Raw genomic sequence first — 23,368 nt, forward strand, 5'->3', positions numbered from 1 at the left:
CTCCTACAACTCTTATTACTTTGGGCAGTGCTGCACACATGGAATCCTTTTCCAGATAAGGATACAATGTAGCAGTAATAAGAAGCACAGGGACTGGTGTATTTCTTTCTTTATTTCTTTCTCAGCATTCTAAACCTAAAAAAGATGTCAGTCACAGAATTATGTTAGTGCTATTTACACACCATTTGTATCATACAATGCATAACAATATCTTCTTTATCATAACTTTGGAAGTTTACTGCATATGCTTCTTTTTCTCACTTATGCTAAGTAACTTTTTATTTCAAATGGTTTATGATGCATCTTACAGAAATTGTAAAGAAACGCTGGTCAGTTTGCACAGCAAGCTACCATTAAAAGCAATCTGCAGTTTTACACACACACACACACACACACACACACACACACACACACACACACACACACAAAACACATATGCACCATTGTATAAGTGTAGTTGCCTAGCTTGGTGTTATCTACACAACATCTGATTGAGGGAAGACAGCCTTATCTTATGTCCCACATGGCACATGTGAGTGATGCACTTAATTATTCGAAACACATTTAGGTTATTGCTGAATTAAAATGCTCTTGTCGGTGAATAGATGTAATACACTTCCTTCTGTATTTGAACAGACTCTCATCTTCGCAGCACTGGCTTTACTGGCACTGTCTTCAGAAGTTCTCACAAATGAGAAGCATAAAGAAGGGAAAGGAAAAGGAAAAAAGAAACCGATCATAAAAAAGAAAGTTATCCCAGACTCTGTATCAGACAAAGCGACACACTACTCATCTGCTGACCCAGTGTTTTTGGCAAACTCAGTTACCCTGTTTGGAGAAGGGGGTTTTATGCAAGTTGAAGACTATGAACGACATATCCTTGACATGGTAAATCAGCTCAAGAACAGTTCCTCACTGGCAGACAACAAGTGTGAAGTGAATCTCAGGCTCTGGATGTCCAATAGAAGAAGCCTGTCTCCATGGTCATACAGGTTAATATGTTGCCAATTTGTAATCCTTCTTGCTTTAATTTACATCTTAAATTGTTTGCCCTTTTCAGTTTAGTACTGATGTAATGGGATTAAGAAAACATTATATTCAGTTAAGAGTAGCAAAGTACAATACAAACTGACCCAGTTCTGTTTCAGAAACCACAGGATGCTGATAATAAACAGCTTATGACAGTGCAGAGTGCTTAGAGTGCCACCAAACCATCCAAATTATATACAACTAGGGTACTGTTATGAACTGTGATATTGTGATGTCACTGTGCTGTATAGCTATAAAAATAAGTTATGTCTTACCAAAACGTTCCATCTGTGTTGTTGATCTTCGTTCAATTATTACTGATGGGTTATCGGTTTGATCCTCGGAACTGAGCCAGCCAATATCACGCTCATGTCAGCCAAAAACTCACAAGCCAAGGTCCTACCCAGAATGCTCTGCTCCCTGTTACCTCAGATTGAGTTTGCAAGTTGATAGATAGAAGTAGAGGGTACCTCTGGTCATAACAGACCTACAAGGAAGGAGTACATGAGATCAACCAAGAACCTCCAGATGGGGGAAAGGAGGGTGGGAAGTAATGAATGAATGAATGAAGATCAACAACACAGATGGAATGTTATAGTAAGACATAACTTCTTCATCTGATGTTGTTAATCTTCGTTCATTCTTTACTGATGGGACAGAGTCCCCAGCTACCTGTATCCCTGGGTAGCCCCCATGGAAGGACATTCCTGAGCACAATGGAGCCAAAGGAAGCTCTACCTCTGGAGGCCAAGCCCAATTTGTAATGAAGAATACAGATATGAGGTTTGGCCCAAGTTGCAGCTGAGCAAATATCACTGAGGTAAGCCTTAGCATGGAAAACTGCTGAAGTTGCCATAGATCTTGTAGAATGTGCTTTGTCTCTATGAGGCAAGGTGAGATTGTTTTTGTTGTAGATAAAGGTAATGTAATTTCACAACCATAAAGCCAATGTAACTTTTGATACAGGATGGCCCTGTCTAGCTCCAGAAAAAGCCAGAAACAAGTTGGTCTGATTTACGGGTAGATTTTGTTCTGTCCAGATAAAATCGTATTTGCCTATGAACATCCAAGGAGTGCAGGCAATACTCTCCCTTGTTAGAATGGTTAGGAAAGAACACTGGAAGGTCAATAGATTGGTTGATAGATTGCTCTGACACCACTTTTGGTAAAAAGGTAGAATTAGTTCTCAGTGATACCCTATCCTTATGGAAGATAAGATAGGGAGGTTTGATGCATAAGGCCTGAAGTTCTGACAATCACCTGGCCAATTTGACTGCAATCAAAAACAAAGTTTTCCAAGAGAGATATTTTACATCACATGAAGACGCAGGTTCAAAGGGAGGAACTGTTAGAGCTTGCAGAACCAAAGCCAAATTCCAATATTGTACCAGTTCTCTAAAGGGAGGTTTTAGATGGATAACCCCCTTCAAGAGACTGTGTGATATAAGTGAAGAATCTTGAAAACCAATATGGAAATTTGAGATGGCAGCTAAATGTACACGGATAGTAGAGGAGACACCCCATAGTGGAAAAGATGTAATAAGTAGTCCAATACCACTGAGACTGGGGCTGACAAGTGGTCTACTTGTTTATTTGCTGCCCATAGAGAGAACTTTTCCCATTTGTTAAGATAGATTAGTCTGGTGGACTATTTATGAGATGCAATAAGAATATTGCACACAGGGGACGAGAGGTTTTCATGCCTGGCAATCATTGGAAGTGGAAAAACCAAGCTGTCAGTTTCAGGGTTGTTAGATTGGGGTGAATCAGAGCCTGCAGATGGGAGATCAACATCGGGGATGGATTGAGGATCCATGGTTGATCTAGCAGGTGAGACCAAAGGCAGGGAAACCAGACTTGTCGAGGCCAATATGGAGAAATGAGGATCACTTTGCTCTTCAACCGTCGTGGTTTCTTCAGAAATTGGGAGATGAGGGGAGGAGGAGGATAAGCATAAAGAAAACCTGAGGGCCAAGTGTGAACTAGAGCGACCCTTGGTGACTGTCCCCGAGGGGGGGATTAGGGCAAAGTAGTTGCTGCACTTGTACTTGGTTGGGGAGGCAAATAGGTTGCAGGAAGGCTGGCCCCAGCAGTTGAAGATTTTTCTGCTATTAGAGGATTGAAGGACCACTCATGAGGTTGTAGAATGCACTTGCTCAATTTGTTCGCTATCATGTTGAAGCTCCCGGGAATGTGCATTGCAATTAGAAAGCGGTTGTGAGCTATCGCCCATTTCCATATTCTCAAGGCCTCTCGGCATAACGGGTAAGATCTGGTGCCCCCTTGTTTGTTGATGTACCAGACCACTGACATGTTGTCTGATTGGATAGCAATAGTCCCTGATGGAAGGATGGAGTGAAAAGCTTGCAACGCTAGAAGCACCACCCTCAGTTCCAGGACATTGATATGCAAAATGGCCTCTGTCTCCAACCAGGTACCTTGGACCAAGTTTCCCTGACATAGCCCCCCCACCCCATCAGGGAGGCATCTGTGGTCACAGGTCACAGTGGCTATCAGTTGACTGAGGTTGAAAGGGCGAGACTATTGTTGGGGATTTTGAGATGTCCACCAGAGTAAATCTTGCTTGCATCTCTGAGTTACACTTATATGAAAGGACAAAGGATGTTGTAGAGGTTACCACTGAGTGAGAAGTAGCCACTGAAGGAGCCTCATGCAGAATCTGGCTAGAGGAACAATGGTAATCGAGGCTGACATTGACCCCAATAGCTGGAGTATAGATCAAGCAGGAGATTTGTGGTGACAGAGCAGTGGTTGAACTTGTTGTCTTATTCTCTGAAGCCTGTGTTCTGAAAGGGATGCTGTGCAATTTCTCGTGTCCAACAGTACCCCTATAAATTCCATAGACTGAGTCGGGGTTGTGTTGGATTTCTCCAGTTTATAGTGATTCCCAGGCTTTGAGCTGTTAAGAGAATATACTTCAGGGTTTCTTCCAGTAGGCGCTTGGTGGGGGTGGTAAGGAGCCAGACATCTAGATATGGAAATGCCTGGAATCTTTGAAGTCGCAAGTGAGCAATATCCACTGCCATACATTTTGTGAACACTCTGTGGGCTGTAGAGAGACCAAAGGGCAGGGCTCGAAATTGGTAGTGACTGGCTCCTATGCAGAAAGGGAGGTATCTTCTTCAGCATTTGTCCATTTTTATGTGGTAATACGCATCTTGAAGGTCTACAGAGCACATCCAATCGTGTTCTTCCAGAAGAGAAAGGATAGACTGAACCATGACCATCCAGAATTTCTCTGTGTTTACAAATTTGTTTAGTGTACTGAGATCCAGAATTGCTCTCCAGTCTCCTGTCTTTTTTGGCACTAAAAAGAACCTTGAGTAAGGGGAATGTTTGGATGACTCTCTTTTTGTATCAGCTTTTAGATTTCATGTGCTGCTGCTTCCCTTTGACTGGGTGGAACATCGAGTAATACTCTTGATGAGATTGGGCAAAGATGGAAGGGGATGTGATAGCCTCTGATTATTATCCGTTGTACCCAAGAGTCGGTGATTATATTTTGCCAAGTAGTGGGGTAAAAGGAGAAATGACCCCTGATGGCTTCAAGAGGTAAGCAGTTGGGCAATGCTTCAGGAGCGCTAATAGAGTTGGCCAGAGAAGGAATCTCTGGAATCTCAGTTTTACAGACCTCCTCTGCCCCAAAAGGGGTGTCTTTCATTGGAGTTTCCCACTCTGCCTCTAGGGGAGTACTCAGCACATGCATCCTGAAAAGAGCCCTGTGATTTCTTGTGCCACATCTTTCCGCTCTTCTGATTTCTGGAGTAGATTCTCTGAGAAGTGGAGTGTCTGACACCAATGGCAGACATTGTCTTGCCATCTTGTTCGCAACTTGCCCATGCATCTTTGACTTTAGGGCCAAACAAAGAAGTGGCCTCTATGGGGGCATTCATGAAGGAAGCCTTAAAGGAATCTGCAAAGTCGCAAAGGTGATCCAGGCATGTCGTCTGGCGAATATACCCATGCCTGCTGCTCTAGCCACCCCTTCCATTGCATGAGAAACAAGATGCATGGAAAAGTTGGAAATGGACTCTAGGGTGGCTATCTGAGAAGCCACATTGTCACGGGCCATGTCAGAAACAGCTCCTGCCAAGGTTTCAGAGAGAGGTTGATAAGATCTCGCTGAACACTGGTAAAATGTGCCAGATAATTCAAAGACCTTACAACGAAGGTCAACGAAGCAGACACATGCTTCCCTAATCTGTCAATCACCTAGGACTCCTTGATGGGTGGATGGACAGTTTGGCTCTCTTCTGCTAAATCCTTCTTAGTTGCAGCTGCCACCACCATAGCATCTACTGGAAGACCTTGTGATCAATGTGGGTGCTCAGCTTGGGGTGATAGTATTTTATCTGGTCTCCTAGGTATCGTTTCCAGGGTGTCAGGAGCCTTCCATGCATGCTGGACGATAAGCTGGATAAGCTCATTGACAGGCGGGGTGACCCAGGAGGTAGGGGGCTGGGCATGAAAAGCTTGCAGGAATATGGATTCCTCAGAAGAAGGATTAGAGGGCTTCCAGTCACCCCTCTGTCTGAGGATCTCAAGGATGTCACCAAAGGACACCTCATCAGAGGGTGACCATGGGGACCCTTCCCCATCATCAAAATCTATATCGTCAGTCGACTCTTCAGTGGAGTCCATGTGCTTCCTCTTACATGACACTTTGCAGGGTAATTCCTCAGTGAGAGGTTCTGGGGAAGACTGCAAATAGGGGGTTTCCTGAGGAGGAGAAACCTGAGGCTTTTGTGCCCGGTGTCTGGCAGTTGAGGCTTGTCAGAGTTACAGTATAGAGGGGAGAGAGGACTCCAACATGTGAGCTTTGCCAGCAGAGGCAAGCACCCTCTCCATGGCCTGGAAGGCTGGCTCACCCAAGGAGGGATGGGAGCCCAGAACCGAGCATGACAACCTCAGAACTGGGGTCACACCCCGCCCCAACGAGCCGCCCCCAGACGAGAAGTCTCAAGAGGACCGTGAACCATAAGAGAGAGAGGATCCCTAGAAGGTGGCATAGAAAAAACTGGCATGGAGCCAGGAATGCCCTCCCCCACAGCACAGCCACTGGCCTGAGAAGAGCCCGATGTCCAGTGTACCAAAAACCACAAGGATGACTCTGGCTCCAAAGTGAGGTCCACTATTGGAGTCGGAGGAAGGGAAGCTGCTGTTAGAGTAATAGGCTTTGAAACTTGGGTAGAAGTCGAAGGAGGAATGTACGTTGGGGTTTGAGGAGATATGCATTCACCTGAATGAGGGAATATGGACTTCGACGGTTAGGAGAGACCTCTAGCCACAAGCAACTGGTCAACAAGCAGCAACACATCCTGTTCAGAGGGACTCTTGGTTGACCTCTTGGAGAAAGCTGATGGTGATTCTAGCCTTTCTAGAAAAGGACTATATTGACTGCCAGCAAAAGGATCCAGTGAAGGAGAATATTTGGTCCTTGCTAATTCAATAGGTGCAGAGCCCAGAGTCGAGGATGTCTGCGCCGAAGAAAACTGTGTAGAAGTAGTCTGCGACGACGATGCCAGCTCCATAGTAGTTGTAGGTGTCTGCACCGTAAAGGCAAAAGTCTACCTCAAAGGGTATCATGCCATAGTGGAAAGTGCCTGCACTGGCAATAAGGATGGCGCCAAGAAGGACTGCACCAAAGCACATGTTGGTGCCGAAAATGTCTATGCAGTGGAGTACAGAAGAGTCATGCTTGGAGACGAAGGTAATTGTACCAATAGTGCCGAAGGAGACTGAACCTGTATGGATGGTGCCGATAAGGGTTGCGGCAGAACTGTTGGAACTGTAGTTGTCTGCACCAGGAACTCCGGTGCCAGTATCGATAAAGGAGACATGGCTGTAGTCAGAATAATTTGGGGTGGTGCCGAGCCTGGAGCCGACAGGGTCACAGGTGGCAGCACCGAAGTAGTAATCAATTTCACCTTCTTTTGAGTCAACTCCCTACAATCTCCAGAGGGAGAAGAAGGGAGCGGCTTCGATGAAGAAGAGGAAGAATGCCTTTTGCTGGGTTTAACAGAAGGGGGTGAGCCATCCAACCCAGACATTGCCTCAGTGAAAGGAGACTTGAGGAGACCTTTCAAAATTAACTTATTCTTCCTCTCATTGAGAGTCCTGGTAGAGAATTTTTTACAAATCCCACACAGAGGATCCACAGTCAGGTGGGAGACATTAAGACAGTAGACACATAAGTCATGGTCATCAGAAAGCAGTAACTTACAGCTGCAATCCTTACACTGCTTGAAACCAACACTACTTTTCTTATCCGACATAACTGGTACGGAGAAGAAGAACAGTATCAAAAGGAAGAAGAAATGCTACCCAAAAGGGTAATCCTTCCTTTCTATTCTTACCCTGATGAAGAATTACCACAAGGTAAGAAAGAGGGTAATAAAGGGAAAAGATTAAAGGGAGAGACTCTAAGGTATATGATAGGCTCGGAAAATAGTATAAACTTTTGAGAAAAATTTAAAGTATGAACAATGTATAAACTTTCAAAAAATTAGACACTTAGCTGAGAGAGTGGCTTGACACGGCTGTACAGCAATGCAGCAAACAGGATCTGAGGTAACAGGGAGCAGAGCATTCTAGGTAGGACCTTGGCTCGAGAGTTTTTGACTGACATGAGCTTGATATTGGCCGGCTCGGTTCCGAGGACGGAACCAATAACCCATCAGTAAGGAATAAACAAAGATTAACAACATCAGATCAAATGTTAGAATGTTTTCTGCAGCATTTAAAAACTTACTTAGCGAAACCCCAAGCAGCTCCACAAGTGAAATTACTGCAATGTCATGTTGCTGGGGGCAAAAGCTTCTGAACTAAGTGCAGCTAACGTTAAGCACAGCATACGGAAGTGGGCAATTATCCATGCAAACATCATTCAGAGCACTGATTTTGAAATCACTCAGTGTTGCTGATTGGCTCTTAGCTAAGCATTTCAGAGCAGCCTACATCCAAGTTGGTTGGTATTATCTGTGACTTCTACATGCAATGCATGATTTCCCAACTTTCAAGAGAGTTTATTCATTCTTTCTTTCTTTTTTTCTTTCTCACTTTCTTTCTTTCTTTGATACTTTCTTGCCTGGATAACATATAGCTTGGTCCTTTATTTATTTTTTTTTTTTGTCATTCTTGTCTGATCAGTTGCCTATTTACTGCAGTCTCACTCTATTTCTCAGAGGTACCTCTTTTACAAATGAGACCTACGAGAATTAGAAAGGCAGTCACACATTGGGGTTTTCTGAAAGAGATCTAACAATCATATTCCTTTGAAAGAAAAGCAAATACACAGACCCACTACAATGTTTAATTGCACTTTAGTATCTAAACATTGCCAACAGCCTGTCTTGCTTTTATGAAAGCACAATGCTGACAGCATTCTGTTTGCAGTCTCAGCATACCACATTACCCATCTCTATTAAAAATACATTTTCTTAGAGTAATATGGCGATTAGTTTAGGTTCACTGATTTGTGATAGTTAAATGTCCATAACCATAATTCTATACCTGAAAACCTAACATCAAAAAGTCATTCAGGGGTGTTTTCTTACTCCCTATTAATGGCTGAACTCTCACAATGTGCTAAACATCTCTGTAACTTCAGACCTCCTACTTGGCATCATGGGGTCTTGTAAAATGTGAAATTCACTTTCACCACTTTAGAATGGTTCAACATCATAGTCCCTTCTTTTTGCCTTGGACTTCCTCTCAGAATGGTAAATGCTCTCTAATACTTGTGTTCAACTGATCACTATACCTTCTGTAAACAATTCCTGTGTCTGCTCCCACAATGCAAACTAAGACTGGATCTGTGTGTCCAGTAATCATACCTGGAATATATGTGAGACCACTCCAAGTTACACCTCAAAGGTACACTTAATCAGATTATTGGATTGACCTTACCTTTGCATATTTAACCTGATGAAATTCATGTAGCTACTCTTTCTGTCCCACAACAGAACACAGATTTAGTTAGAAAGGGCTGTAGTTGCATTTGATATGTCTTTCCAGAATACCTCCTCTGAAGACCGTCCTGCTGCAAAAGGACTTGTCTAGACAGATTATGAGTTGCACATATTCTCTGCACATTCACTTAATCTTTCATCTGACTTTGGCCACCACAAAAACTTTCATTCCAGGGCATACCTCTCAAATGTCCAGATTTTCACAGAATGTCCAGATTTATGCCTCATATTTTTGGTCTGTTCCTCATAAAATTTGTATTTATTTGTTAAATCACTAGGATGATCTGAGGATTGAAGTCACTAAATAATGATGGCATTTAAGTTTCAGACTTCAAATCCTTCAGAAAACGTTAACACAAACCATGTCACTCTAGCAACATTCTAAGTTTATAAGAGCAGTATTAAAAACCTGTCCCTATTTTTGGGCCTTTGTCCCCTGTTTTGTCAGGTTTTGTCCAGATGTCTTGCACTAAGAGGTTGAGAGGTATGTTTCAGGGTAATCATGTTTACAATGATAAGGTGTTCAACATTCAAATTTCCAGTACTGTTTTTTCTTGGTTTACATATTATTTGTTACACAAAGGGCACAGCTTTTTTTTTCTGTTCATGACACGCTCCAGTTATATACTTCTAAGATTTCATGAATTCTATGAGGCCAACATTTCCTCTTGTCATTTCTCGTCATTCTGGCTGCCATTTTGGCTTTCATTAAAGTTTAAAAAGTCCTCTAAGAAAGCATTTGTATATTATGTTACACCTTCAGTTATTTTATCAGTATTTTTTTCAAGAAATTCTGTCTTGTCTTTTAAAAATTCTATATTCACTCTGATGATTGTTGCTTGATAAACTAATTATCCATCTCAAGATATATCTTGTTGCCAGATAGGAAGACTTATAGTCACCAAAGAATGCCAACAATGGTTTATGGTTAGCTGCTAGCTTAAACCTTTTACCCATAGGTACTGATAGGCTTACTTTAAAAAGCAAAGCTCAGGCTTCTTGCTCAGCCCGTGAATATCTTCTCTTGTCTTGGTGCAATGTACTTAAAGAAGCTTAATCAAGAAGTCTTGTCTCAGCTGAAGCATAAGATTAGATCGCATCTTCTATGCCACATGAAGAAGCATCATAAGCTAGCAAAGACAGGTCTTGGTCAAAATATAGCAACATTGTTGGATATAATGCACCAGCATTTTATCAAATCTTAAATTTGGTTTCTGGTGTTTCCCTTCCCTGCAATGTTTTCCTTTAGTAGCCCAGTGCAATCCAAGCATAAGATAAGTACTTCAGATCATTTTTACACTTGTACAACTTAGTTTGACTGTGCTGCTTCTATATTCTCATATTATGTGTTCCATTTTGTTAGACTTTATCACTGGAAAGTGGCTCTGCATTTTGCTGACCTCGCTGCTGGCTCCTGCACTATAAGCAATTTTTATTAGACTGTTTCCTTGACCTTTGGGCTTTATTTTTATGATTTGCCTAAAGGAGGCTCATAACTGCTCTTTAGTGGCAGTAGTGGGTAACCTAGTCTGCTCTGAGCTGGGAATCACAGAGAAATAAGTTCAAGTGTGACCTTTTGATTGGCCACAAGGCTACTTTCTGTGTTCAGTCAGTTTTCCGTGCCCATATAAAGTCAACACATTTGCATGATGCTGCTCGTCGCACACCAGGTTTTAGCAGTGAACTGTTCAGACACAGATACACAGAATTGGCATTTTCTGTATAAAATTACCATTGAAACTTCCCCAGTCTACAGATGCACAAAGAGAAACAATCTTGTGCAATGACAAGCATTACCCCACAAGTTTTGCATTAAATAGTCCTGTTACTCCATACTCCTTTGGCAAACTTCTGTGAAATAAAAAGGGCCCGTAATCATGGAGATGAACTATCTTGCTAGTTCTGCAGCTAGCTTGGTGGATATGGGCATTCTAAGACAATGTCCCAATTGTTTAATGTTTACTGACAACTAATTCTTAAACAAACTGATAAGCTATGTGAGAGATATAATTATGCAATATTACTGGAGACAAAACTCTCACATACAAGAACTCATAATACCATTCAGGTTCTCAGTAATGCACACACTGCACCCACCATACACAGTATAAATCAGACCCACATATGATGAGGCTCTTTAAGTAGTCTTCCTAAACTCCAAGGACTTCCCAGGCATTGCACATACAACAAATATCCTTAGCACCAAAAATCACCAGCAATTAGTAGAAAGAATTATCCAGGCTCCTCAAGGTTCACATTCTTTATTACAAAACTGAGAATTAAGCACTTTTGTCTCCTAGAACAGAGACTTCATCAAATAATAAACATCCATGTGAAAGCACTTTATATACTATTTAAAACATGATAGGTAACTCTCTTAACCAATCCATACAGTAGATGTCACACAAATATGCAAATCCACCCTCTCTTTTTAAAAGCACACAGTATGCCAATATCAAAAAACATACAAACTTATTAATGTATTAAAATGTTATGTTAAACAAAAAATATTAACAGTTTAAAATTTATTTGCTCTTTCATGTAGCATAAGAACAATAGATATACCATCATTTATCCCCGGAGGGAACATAGCTGCCAGCCTGATCTGCCACTATGTTTCTTTTTTCTTTAACAAATTTCTCCAATCACCACCCCGGGGTTCAGGTTTTACTTGCTCCACAATACCAAACACAATTTCTTTTAAATTTAAACAATTTTGAGAATGCTTAAATAATGCATTATTTTGTTTCTTATTTTTTATATAATTTCTATGTTCATATATTCTGTTCTTGAGGGGACGCTCTGTCTTACCTATATAAAAAGTAGTACATATCAAACAGGTAGCCAGGTATACCACTCCACTAGTGGCACAATTTCCCTTCTGAAATTTTATTTCACTTTTCAGTCTGTTACTCAGTGTTATACAAACTTCCTGATTTATATATAAGCACCACATGGCCTTGATCCACAATCAGTAATTGTTCTTAAGTGTATTTTATGCTCCAACAGTCTTTTAAAATTGGCTCCTGTCTTATGAACAAATCTTGGTCTTTCCCCCACCTTGTCCAACATGTCATTGTTCATCCGAAAAATGTTCCAGTTCTTTTGAATGGCTTTTCTAATACTGCTAGCCAAATGATTGTATTCAAGTATGCATGCCTTTTTATACTGTTCTTTAGTGACAAGTGGTGTACTAATGCTTTTTCCTAAATCCACACCCAGGAGTGGTCTAAATATAGTACCCCATTTCTCATATACTTCTCTTGTTATTTACAACAACCAATTTTCGGGATATCCTCTCTCCTGAAACATCTCATAATTTTTTCCAACTCTTCCCATACATCTTCTCTATGTGATGTCATCCTTGCAACTCTAATAGCCTGCCCTCTTACTATGCTCTTTTTTTGTAATATAGGGTGGCTACTTCTGAAATGTCGATAAGAGTTGCAAAATGTGTCTTTTCTATATACTTTAGACTTAAACCCATCATTATAATGGGATATATATATATATATATGTGTCTAAATAATTAATACCACTTGTGTCATATCGGTGGGTACATTTTAAAAATTCTGTTGTAGTTCCTAGATATTGAACAAATTCATCAATTTCCTCACATGTACCTTTCCAAAAAACAAATATATCATCCAAAAATCTTGAATGCATCTTTATTCTATTCCACAAGGGGCAATTGAACACAAATGTGGTCTCCCAACCCAAAAGTACTATGTTTGCATACACAGGGGCACATGCTGCCCCATTGCTACAGCTTTGGTTTGCTGAAAATATTATCCTTCGAAAAAATAAAGTTATTTTCCAAAATCAAACTCATGAGCTCACAAATGAGTGTTATCTGTTCCTGATAAAAAAATCTGAATATTGAAACAAGGCTTCCTCAAAGAAATCTAGTCCTTCAACCTTGGGAATCACACTGAAAAGATATTTTATATCTGTTGTAAGGAAAACCAAGTCCTTTTCCCAGATTTCATTCTCAAAAAGACCTAAATATTCCCATGAATCTCGGACCAAGTGGGGTACATTTTTAACTACATGTTGTAACCAGGAGTCCACTAATACTACTTGGGGTGTATCTTTGAACCCCTTGCCACCACAATGGGCCTAAATGGTGGTTTCTCTACATTTTTGTGAATTTTGGGAATACCAAAAATAAAATGGGAATGGTAGGATCCTTTCTATGTATAAAGTTATATAGTTCTACATTTATCCACGTACATTTAATAAATATTCTTCCAGATATAAATATATTCATGATTAAGATATGTTAATCTGATTTCTAGAAACTACTGTAAAGGTTTTTTCATCAAACAATGGATTCTGCATCTTATTTATGTAATCCATTGCTTTAAATAATACCATTCCCCCTCCATTATCGGAGGTCAAGATTCGTAAAGTTTCATCCTTCCTAAATTCCACCAATAATTCATACTCCTTTTTAGTAAGGTTCCAATTAATTTTCTAGCTTTCTCATGGATTTTATATATATATATCTTCCATAACTATTTTTCAAATGTATCCAACAAAGGATGTAGAGGTGGATTAAATGTACTGTTATTTTCTAGGTTTTGCTAAATTGCCTCTATTACCTTCTAAGATCCTTAAATTTTGCTCTGAGAGGTATATATCAAAGTTCAACTTCCTAACATACATTTTTAATTCAGTAATATTGTCCACTAAATTTACTTTCCCTTCAGGGACAAATTTAGTACCTTTAGACAATAAGCTGAACTACTGAGGAGTAATAATTCTGTCAGTATAGTTGTATATAGTGAAACTATTCTCTTTATGCATTATACCATTCCCATTTATATTTAATTCCTGTAATTGTCCATATTCCTGTATACATTCTTCCTCTGGGGTTGTGAATTATATTGTATACTGTACTACCCCTGATCTGTATACTTGTGAGCCAGTCTCTCCGAGCGACGAACTGTCTGAAAATCCTGAGCTGCTGCGCGATAACTTTCTATACTTTCATCATTTTCATTCGAACCCCTCAACACTTCACTATAACTAGGTATGTAAGGATTCCTAGAACTAGAATTCAATATATTTGCTACTGGATAAACCTTTTACTTTCATACTGTTTAATATCTCTTTCTAATTTTATTTTCTTCTTATGAAAAAGATTATTCTTCTCTCCACTTTATCTAATATCTTGAAATACAAATCCTTATGTTGAAAAAACAATACATCCTGTTTGATTTTTGTCTCAAGCCTCTCAGTCTCCTGTGCTACATGTTCACTTTGTCTTTCATAATAAAATACATCTTTTTATCAATCCCAACCCAGTTTCATCAAAAAAGTTACTAAAATCATGCAAAATTTCTTCATTATAATTAATGCCAAAGGGAAATTTAAACAGCCTTAAACCTTGTGGTACAATCTTTAAAACTAAACATTCATTTAAATAAGCAATGTCTACTTGCAAAGATTTTAGTTTAAACAGCCTTTTAGTCAAAATGTTATATTAAGTCCTTCAAAGAATTGAAGGCTTCTTGTTCTCCATTTTTACTATTGTTAATAATGTTAGGCTGTATTACATCATTCACAACCTCTTTTGAAAAACAGATTTTTTTTGTTAACAGTCCTTCCAAACAGACATTTGCATTTTCAAAATCAAAGCCATTTGTTGTATGAATATAACCAGCTTGTGTGCTGGTACAAGGTCATTCATTGTTTCTATTTTTAATTAAATGTACAGTACCTTCAAGAAAAATGGCTTCATTTCTTTTTTTGTTTAAAACGTCGGTTATTTGAGCCGTTGCTATATCCTCTGCCTTCCTGAAAGCTGTAAATCCTTCTGGAACTCATCGCCGTTCATGTACAAGGGCATTAGAGTCTCTTTCTGTTCTTGCCTGGTGATGTCCATCACATGATCACATGAACCAATAGGGACCTCTGCACCATGGCAACCAACCTGTCTTTCATTGTGGTGTGTAGAAACAGAAGTATGCTGAATAATTTGGTTAAAACTGGATCTAGAAACCTCTTCTTTTCGCGAAAAAAGCTCAATAAGTCTTGTTACTTCTCCTTTTAACAAGGAGACTTCCTGTTTTAACAAATTCAGTTCAGCATTTTCATTTACCACTCCAGATGGTTCAAAATGGTCAAGAGCGTCCATGCTGTAGTCAGGAATCATTCTGAGGTGTAACAAAGACTAAATACAAAATACAACACCAAAAATCACCAGCAATTAAGCACTTTTGTCTCCTAGAACAGAAACTTCATCAGAATAATAAACAAAAAATGCTCTTATGCTACATGAAAGAGCAAATCAATTTTAAACTGTTAATATTTTTTGCTTAACATAACATTTTTATACATGAATATTCACATATAACAGTACCAAAGTTTGTATTTTTTTTATATTGGCATAGTGTATGCTTTAAAAAAAAAGAGAGAGTGGATTTGCATATTTGTGTTGCAATTTAGTGACATCTACTGTGTGGATTGGTTAAGAGAGTTGCCTATCATGTTTTAAATGGCATATAAAGTGCTTTCAGATGGTTGTTTATTATACTGATGAAGTTTCTGTTCTAGGAGACAAAAGCACTTAATTCTCAGTTTTGTAATAAAGAGTGTGAACCTTGAGGAGCCTGGATCATTCTTTCTACTAATTGCTGGTAAATATCCTTAGCAGCCCAAAAACACAACACCAAAACAACAAACACCACAGAACATACTGCCACATTTCATGGAGTCACATTTTCTAAGCCCATAAGGCAAGCCACCACACAACCCAATATTTTGGTCATAAAAGACTCCATTGTTAGACAAATATTTGTCCCTGTCACAAGGTTGAGTAAGGAGAAAAGCACAGTCAGTTGCATATCAGGGGCCAAAATCTACAATATCATGCATTCACTTGGGCCATTGGACTACAAGTACCAGTATGACTCAGTCATAGTCTATGTGGGTGTAAATGATCTGAGATGTACCTCTCTGGACTATATGAACAGAGAAATGATGGAGCTATCAGATTATATGTCCCAGGCCAGTATGAGCCTCGAATTGAGCAATTTTCTACCTTCTCCAAAGAAGATTCCACAATATGAACAGAAGATGACTGGGTTTAATAACTGGCGTAGCCTTTGGTGTCAATACAAGGAGAGTACAATATCTGTCAGCATGGGGGAATATAGTCAACAGACCATGCTGCTTTGCCAGAGATGGTCTGCACCCTTCCCTTCTAGGCATTTTCAAAACTGTTGTTTAAAACATTGTCTTCCCTCATTGTGCATTTTTAAACAATGCCAGGCTGAAAAAAAAAACTTCTGACATAGCAAAACCAAACCCTAGAAAATCTAAAAGTGTTGCTGTCAATGACCAAGAGTCTAAACAAGAAGCTTCACTCCCTCAAAACCTTCCTCACTCTGGAGAATGCAGATATTTATGCAGTTACTGAGACATAGTTATAAGCCATGGAGAACACCTCAGCAGTACAGGGATATAATGCCTAATACACATTTAGACCAAATACTGCACAGGCTGAGACTAAAGGTGGAGGTGTCTCGATTTACATCCAAATCATACCTCAAGTTTGGTCAATCAGGATGACATGCTGAATCTTCTCCACATCCACATTACTATAGGTAAAGCCCATATCATATAATTGCAAGGTATAGGTTTCCCTCTATGCCTCAGGAAACCCATAACACATATGTAAACTTACTGGATACACTCACCATTTAACCCAATACCATATTCGTGGGTGTCTTTAACTACCCCACTATAAATTGAGAATCATACATGACCCCAAATTTGCAGGCCCAGAGATTACTGGACTTTGTCAACACAAACACCCTGGGCCACCTACTCCCTACACCCAATAGGAGTGTGAATATCCTGAATATGTTCCTCACTAACATGGGAAAATACTGCCCCCCCCCACAGTGTAATGTCCTCCCTGGTAAATTTGGAGCATAAGTCTATCTCCTTTGAAATATAAGTAAAACCCAGGACTCCTGCTGACCCAGGAACATTAAGGAACTATTATATTGTGAACTTCCTACTATTAAGACATAATCTGGCAAAATTTCAAGCCCCCCCCCCAAATCCTGACAATACTGCTGACTATGTGAAATTGTTCACAGAGATCCTGTAGAGTCATGTTAATAGATATATTAAAACAGCTGTGCCTACCAAAAATAAGCATAGAACAAGCTCAAAAAGCAGGCCACGCTGGTGGAATCCAAACATCAATAGGCTGTATAACAAAAGGAATAAAGTCATGGCAAAATGAGGAAGTGCAGTACCTAAAAGAATAAAAACTCTATCATCAATCTAAACAAGCAACTCAGTGGGCAAATCATGTCTACCAAGCCAAATTTGAGGTAAAAATGGCCTCCCAGGCCAAGGACAACCATAAAGCTTTCTTAAACTATGTCCATAACCTCTAAGTCAATACACAACAATGTGTAGAACTAGTTGTAAATAAAGACACATATACTGATAGAGAGGATATAGCAAATCAACTGCCCACCAGTTCAGCTCCAGTTTTACTCCTCTCTCTCTCTATCTCTCTCTCTCCCACCCACCCATATAGAAGTACCATTGAACTTAATTCCCCAATTATCAGTTGAGAGAGGTCATCAATGTGCTCTCCAAGGCCAAGAAAACTGCATCTATGGATCCTGATAATATCCCAGAATGCCATGTAAATATCATGAAACATGACATATCATGACTGCTAGAATCACTATTTAATCAGAGCCTCCAGAAAGGCTTTGTGCCATGTGAACAAAGAACTTCAACAGTCAACCGTCTATACAAGAGCGGGCCATCTAGGGAACCCAGTAACTATAGAAACATCTGGCTAGTCTCATATGCAAATCAATATAAAGAATTATCATTTAAATAATTAACGATGACATAGGAAATCTTCAGACAATGGATGCAACCCAGCTTAGTTCCATTAAGGACACATCATGCCTAGTCAACTTAGTGGATTTCTTTGAGAATGGAAAAGGAAAAACAGTGCATACTGTTTACTTTGACCTAGCCAAGACATCTGATATAATACCTCACTTGGGCATTGTAGACAAACTCACAGGATTAGGTATAACCCCCTATGTCACCCACTGGATAGCCGGGAGACTCTCAGATAGGACCCATGGAATTAGGATAGGAGAGTACACTTCCACAAAGAGACAGGTCACTAGCAAAATCACTCAGGACTCTGTGATGTGTTCACTCATTTTTGGCATCTACTTCTGTGAAGTTAAAGCCAACATAAAAGGCCTGTGGCTAGCCAAATTTGCAGATGATTTCAAACTAGATGAAGTTATAGAATTCCCCAAGACACTAATATCCTCCATGAAGAACTGACTCAGACAAATAACTGTAGCCAGATCCACAGTCTAAAACATATTTACAGAAATGGATAACATTATCCTTTCAGAAGTCAACTACCCCTGGAAATTACCTCATTGACAACACACCCATAAGAGTAGGCCCATTAGTTAAGGATCTGGAGGTGCATGTAGACAGCAACCTGCCCTTCGACCATGATGTGTCTACTGTAGTAAAGACATCATCCTATGTTGTGCAACTTATAAGCAAGGGTTTGAGGCATCTAGGTTCATGCAAGTCATTGTTCCACTGTATTTGGCCCTCATCAGACTAATCATTCAGTGCAATGTCCTCTTTGGTATTTACCTGACTAGACACTTGCAAAAACTGGAATGCCCAGAGAGGTTCCTCACAAAAAGGATACAGGGTGTAAACAACATGTCCTATGCAGATCACCCCAAAGTCCTATCTCTGTACTCAGTCTTCTGTAGACTGTTGGGGGGAAGTCTATGTCTGGCATACAAGGCATTGTTGAATCCTCCTCTGAAGGGCCTTCTGCATATCCATAAAACTAACAGAATCAGAATTACCCAATCTAGGGACATAAACGGTAAACCTTGCCTGCAACATAAATAGAACATGTTGGAAGTATAGGTATGTGTCTCAGATACTACTCCATCTCTGAGACAGGATTCACATCCATGGGAAGCAGAGTTCTTTCCTCGACCACTTCAAGCTTAACTTGGACCAGTGGATGGGGAATTGGATATTCACCCCTGGGCTGGCACCTATGTTCCTAATAGACAAAGGCAGCCTGTAAATACTTGACCACCCAAGCCCTAGCCTACATATACCCCTTAAAATTATCTTAAGGTTCCTAAACATGTCAGATTCATTTGGGATACATGGCTAGGCATAAAAAGGCCCAGTGTATTTGTTAGTTTAGTATACATACTGTACACCTATAAAACTATGAACATAAAAACATTTATACAGATTTAGTAATGACTCTCAGCTGTTCAGAATAAAAGCTTCGAAGAAATGTTCAAAAAGAAGATAGTATATAGTACATACATCTCAACTGTCCACATTTTCTCAGAATATCCAGATTTTTGCCTCATATTTGTTTTTTGTCTGCTTCTCATAACTTTTGTAGTTTTCTTACAAATCATTGAGGAATGAGACCACCAAATAATGGCAGACATTTGAGTTTCAGATTTCATAGCCTTCAGAAAATACATGTTAACACAATACCTTTTATTCTAGCAACTTTCTAAGTTTTTAAGAACAATATTTAAAATATATACCTATTTTTGGGCCTTTTGCCCCCCCCCCCCCCCCCCCCATTATTTTTGGCTTTGTGCAGCTTCCTTGTGCAGTTGAGAGATATGATATCGTGGCTAGATTTCTACTCATTGTATCACTGATGTTGATTCCAGAATGGGTTTCGATCATCTGCAGTGTGGTTAGAAGGAAAGGGGGGACTAGATAAAAGACTTTTTGTGCTTATCCCTTCAGGCCAAGCTCAAAAAATACTAATGGTAAACAACCTATCATGACTTGCAAGTTATTTATGCTTAGCATCCAGCAATTCTTTGCATTGATATTAGCCACATTCACTTGCACCTAACCACAAAGCAATTCAGATAAAAAAAAAACTGTATGTGTTGCTCTGCATCTCAGCACTGATCACTAAGATTTACAGATCATATATGTTTTGTACAAACAATTAACAGTACATTTGGTCTACTGCTGTAGTTACAACAATTTCCATTTTGTAAATATCAGCATTTTTACTATAAATACAAAATAATTCACTTGCAATATACCAAACTTGTCTTCTAGCAGCTGTGTCAACCTGATGTCAGTGTATTTTCAGACTTCTGGGGTAATGGTGTACTGAGCATGGCAGTGCTGGATTATTTTGCCTTGTGGCTTAGTGTTGCATAGAAAATAAATTAGTTATAAACAAGGGCTACAGCAGGAGCCCTCTTTGATATCTGGAATTGAGGGATAAGTGGAAGCCAGGGAGCTCAACTTTTTTTGAATCCCAACCAGATTAACAAAAGGAATGTCATTTTGATTTGGTGAGGGAAGTCTAAAGTGCATCCATAGTAACACTGGCCTCTGATAGAGGCAAGAGCTTTAGTCTGTAACTATTATCAGAAATAACATGGACAGAAAGGGACTTGATTTGGATTAACATCCCTTTAGCTATTACAAATGCAGAGAAAGATGTTAAATGTAGGCTCCTGTGTTAGCCCCAGCTCTGACATCAATACAAAGCTACTCACCCCATGTGTACATACCTAAACACATGTGCACAAACACATCCTTATATATACACATGCAGAAATGCATAAACATATGCCCATGTACTTGCACACATGAGCACATGCAGACATACATGCATGCACGTGCACACATGAATAGATGCACAGACATATAGGCATACACACACACACACACACACACACACACACACACACACACACACACACACACACACACACACACACACACACACACACATCAAATGAGAAGTAGCCAGGAAGATAAACAGGTAGAACAGTACATAGTGGGGTTATTTAGCATAACTGTCTAGTTTATGGTGGAGTCTGGCCATCAACTTCATTTTGACAGACTATGGCCGAATCAACTGTGCAGGTCAAGTTTTGTGGAAAGAAAAAGCTTAATGAAAGGGAAATGGATTCAGAGAGAACTCATGTCTATGGTCACCAAAAATGGAAATGGAGAAATGGTAATGAACTCTGTATTCTCTGGTCACTGTAGAAATTGCAGTTTATTAAATCCAGCCTAAAGCCTTCAAATGGTAGAAATAGGTCAGGATATAATTTTAAGAAGCTCTTTAGATCTCTCCATAAAATCATATAATTATTCCTAAAGGAAATTATCTGAGATGAGTATATATACTGAGATTCATTGCAAAAGAGAGCACACACCACCTCTGAAAAATATTTTCAATATGACTAGTCATAGACAATATACAGTATATATGCCATAGATTGAAGCATTCACATATAGGCAGTGAGGAAATGGAGCAATAGAACAGGGTCAACACCTTCTCCAAGTGTCATGCAATTATTTCTATAATGTAACTGATCTGTAAGGCAGCAATATGTGCACCAATATCAGGCAGCTAAGATCCCCTCTCTACTTGTTCTGGTATCCTAACCTTGGAGGTGTTCCCATGCCTCGGCTTGCAAGGCCATGAGGTGATGCATGCTTGAAGATGGATATGGCAGTAGTATATCTTGTTATTCCTCTCAGGTACTCAGTAGCTTACGTGTAGGATATGTTCCTATACTAGGTGAAGGAGCTAAAAAAGAAACGAAAGCACAATTTTTTATTAATATTTTGCAGAAACACTCTGCATTTCATCTTATTCGTATAGATTGGCACACACTTATCATGTCAGTAGAATCACTTACAGAGGGCAACCAACCCCTAAATGTACATCAGACATATAGTTAAATACATGAAAACATTTTCTGCTTGTGCAGTCTTTCAGATGAAAACACTGCTGAAAATAATCTACTATTATTTGAAAGTAATTAGTTAATATTTCTACATTTCCTTCAGAAGTTCTTTCAGTAATATGAATGTGCTTTATTGCAAAAGAAATGAGTGAACATATTGAAATCTAAATCTTGCAATGTACTTTTTTATTTTTTATCCTAGTATAAATCATGATGACAAAAGAGTCCCGAGTGATATACCAGAAGCCCACTGCCTATGCACAGGGTGCATTAATCCATTCACCATGCAGGAGGATCGTACGATGTCTAGCGTACCCATCTACACCAAAATCCCAGTGAAGAGGCTCCTCTGTAACACTTCCAGGTCTGTCAGTAGACACCAGAAGAAAAAGTGCCACAGTCAGAAGTACAAAACTGTTATGGAGAACATTGCCATTGGATGCACCTGCATCTTTTAATGCCATGCAAGTTTCATTCTGACAGCCTTGTGTACTCCTAAACATTTTACTGAAAATTTTTGGAGGAAGTACTACATCTGAACAAATATATATTTTCTGGCAATGTTTATATTTTCTTTTTTTTCTGTAGAGAATATTGCATAAGTCTTAAATAAATTGGTTCTGACAGTGTAAGCTGGTCAACTTAAATAATGAAAAATCTGAAAATTACATGAAATTCCATCAGCAGTATTTTCATTTAAGTACGCAACAAGGGAAGACATAAAAGCAGCATACTTATCCTATAGGACTACTCAGCAGTTTGGTACAGTGTATGACAGAGAACCATGCAGTCATGTTAAGATCAGCTGAATAAACAAAAATATCAGAAATTGTCATTTTATTCAGAAAGAGGATGTGCTTGTGAAATCCCAAAGTTCTGATATAAGCAAAGAAAGCCACTTCAGCTGCTTAGTGTGTCAATCATGCCTCTCAGCTGTCCAGACTTTCATAGAATATCCCAATTTTTGCCTTATATTTTTGGTCTAGTCTTCATAAAATTTTGTTTTTTGGCAAATTATTTGCAAATCATTGAGGAATGAAGCCAGAAAATAATTGCATACATTTGAGTTTCAGACTTCATACCCATTGAAAAATTCACACTAATGCAAACCCTATTTTTCTATCAACTTTCTATGTTTGTAAGAGCAATATTTAAACATTGTCCCTATTTATAGGCTTTTGACACCCCCTTTATTTATGGTTTTGTCCAGATTTCTTTCTCTAAGAGGTTGAGAGATATGGTGTCAGTGCAGGCAAAGAGACAAAACAAGATATGCTATTAAATGGATGCAGCTGGGAAGCAAAATAGTTTGTCTCTCTAAGGTGTAGCTTGAGGGCACGTGGCTTATGCATTATCTGAATCAGCACACACACATGGCTTATGCATCAGCTCAATCAGCACACACATGGCTTATGCATCAGCTCAATCAGCACACTCATGGCTTATGCATCATCTCAGTCAACCACACATGACTTATGCATCAGCTCAATTAGCACACACATGGTTATGCATCAGCTCAATCAGTACACTCATGGC

General features: G+C 39.4%; 1 protein-coding gene across 1 annotated transcript; it reads left to right on the top strand.

Moving 5' to 3' along the window:
• Nucleotides 1-585: 585 nt before the first annotated feature.
• On the top strand, nucleotides 586-22,344 carry IL17B (interleukin 17B). Its single transcript, XM_044069892.1, has 2 exons — nucleotides 586-992; nucleotides 22,035-22,344. Exons 1-2 carry the CDS (start codon nucleotides 586-588, stop codon nucleotides 22,288-22,290), a joined length of 663 nt encoding a protein of 220 aa, XP_043925827.1. The 3' UTR covers nucleotides 22,291-22,344.
• The last annotated feature ends 1,024 nt before the right edge of the window (nucleotides 22,345-23,368 follow it).

This window comes from Protopterus annectens, chromosome 4.part0, assembly GCF_019279795.1.
Source record: "Protopterus annectens isolate FY-2018-M chromosome 4.part0, PAN1.0, whole genome shotgun sequence".
In the NCBI taxonomy this organism is placed as follows: domain Eukaryota; kingdom Metazoa; phylum Chordata; order Ceratodontiformes; family Protopteridae; genus Protopterus; species Protopterus annectens.

Excerpts from the sequence above, each read along its gene's own strand:
- IL17B (XM_044069892.1), top strand. The coding sequence starts at position 586 with ATGCTCTTGTCGGTGAATAGATGTAATACACTTCCTTCTGTATTTGAA. Across the intron at positions 993-22,034 it reads CTGTCTCCATGGTCATACAG|TATAAATCATGATGACAAAA; the intron begins GTTAATATGTTG and ends TTTTTATCCTAG.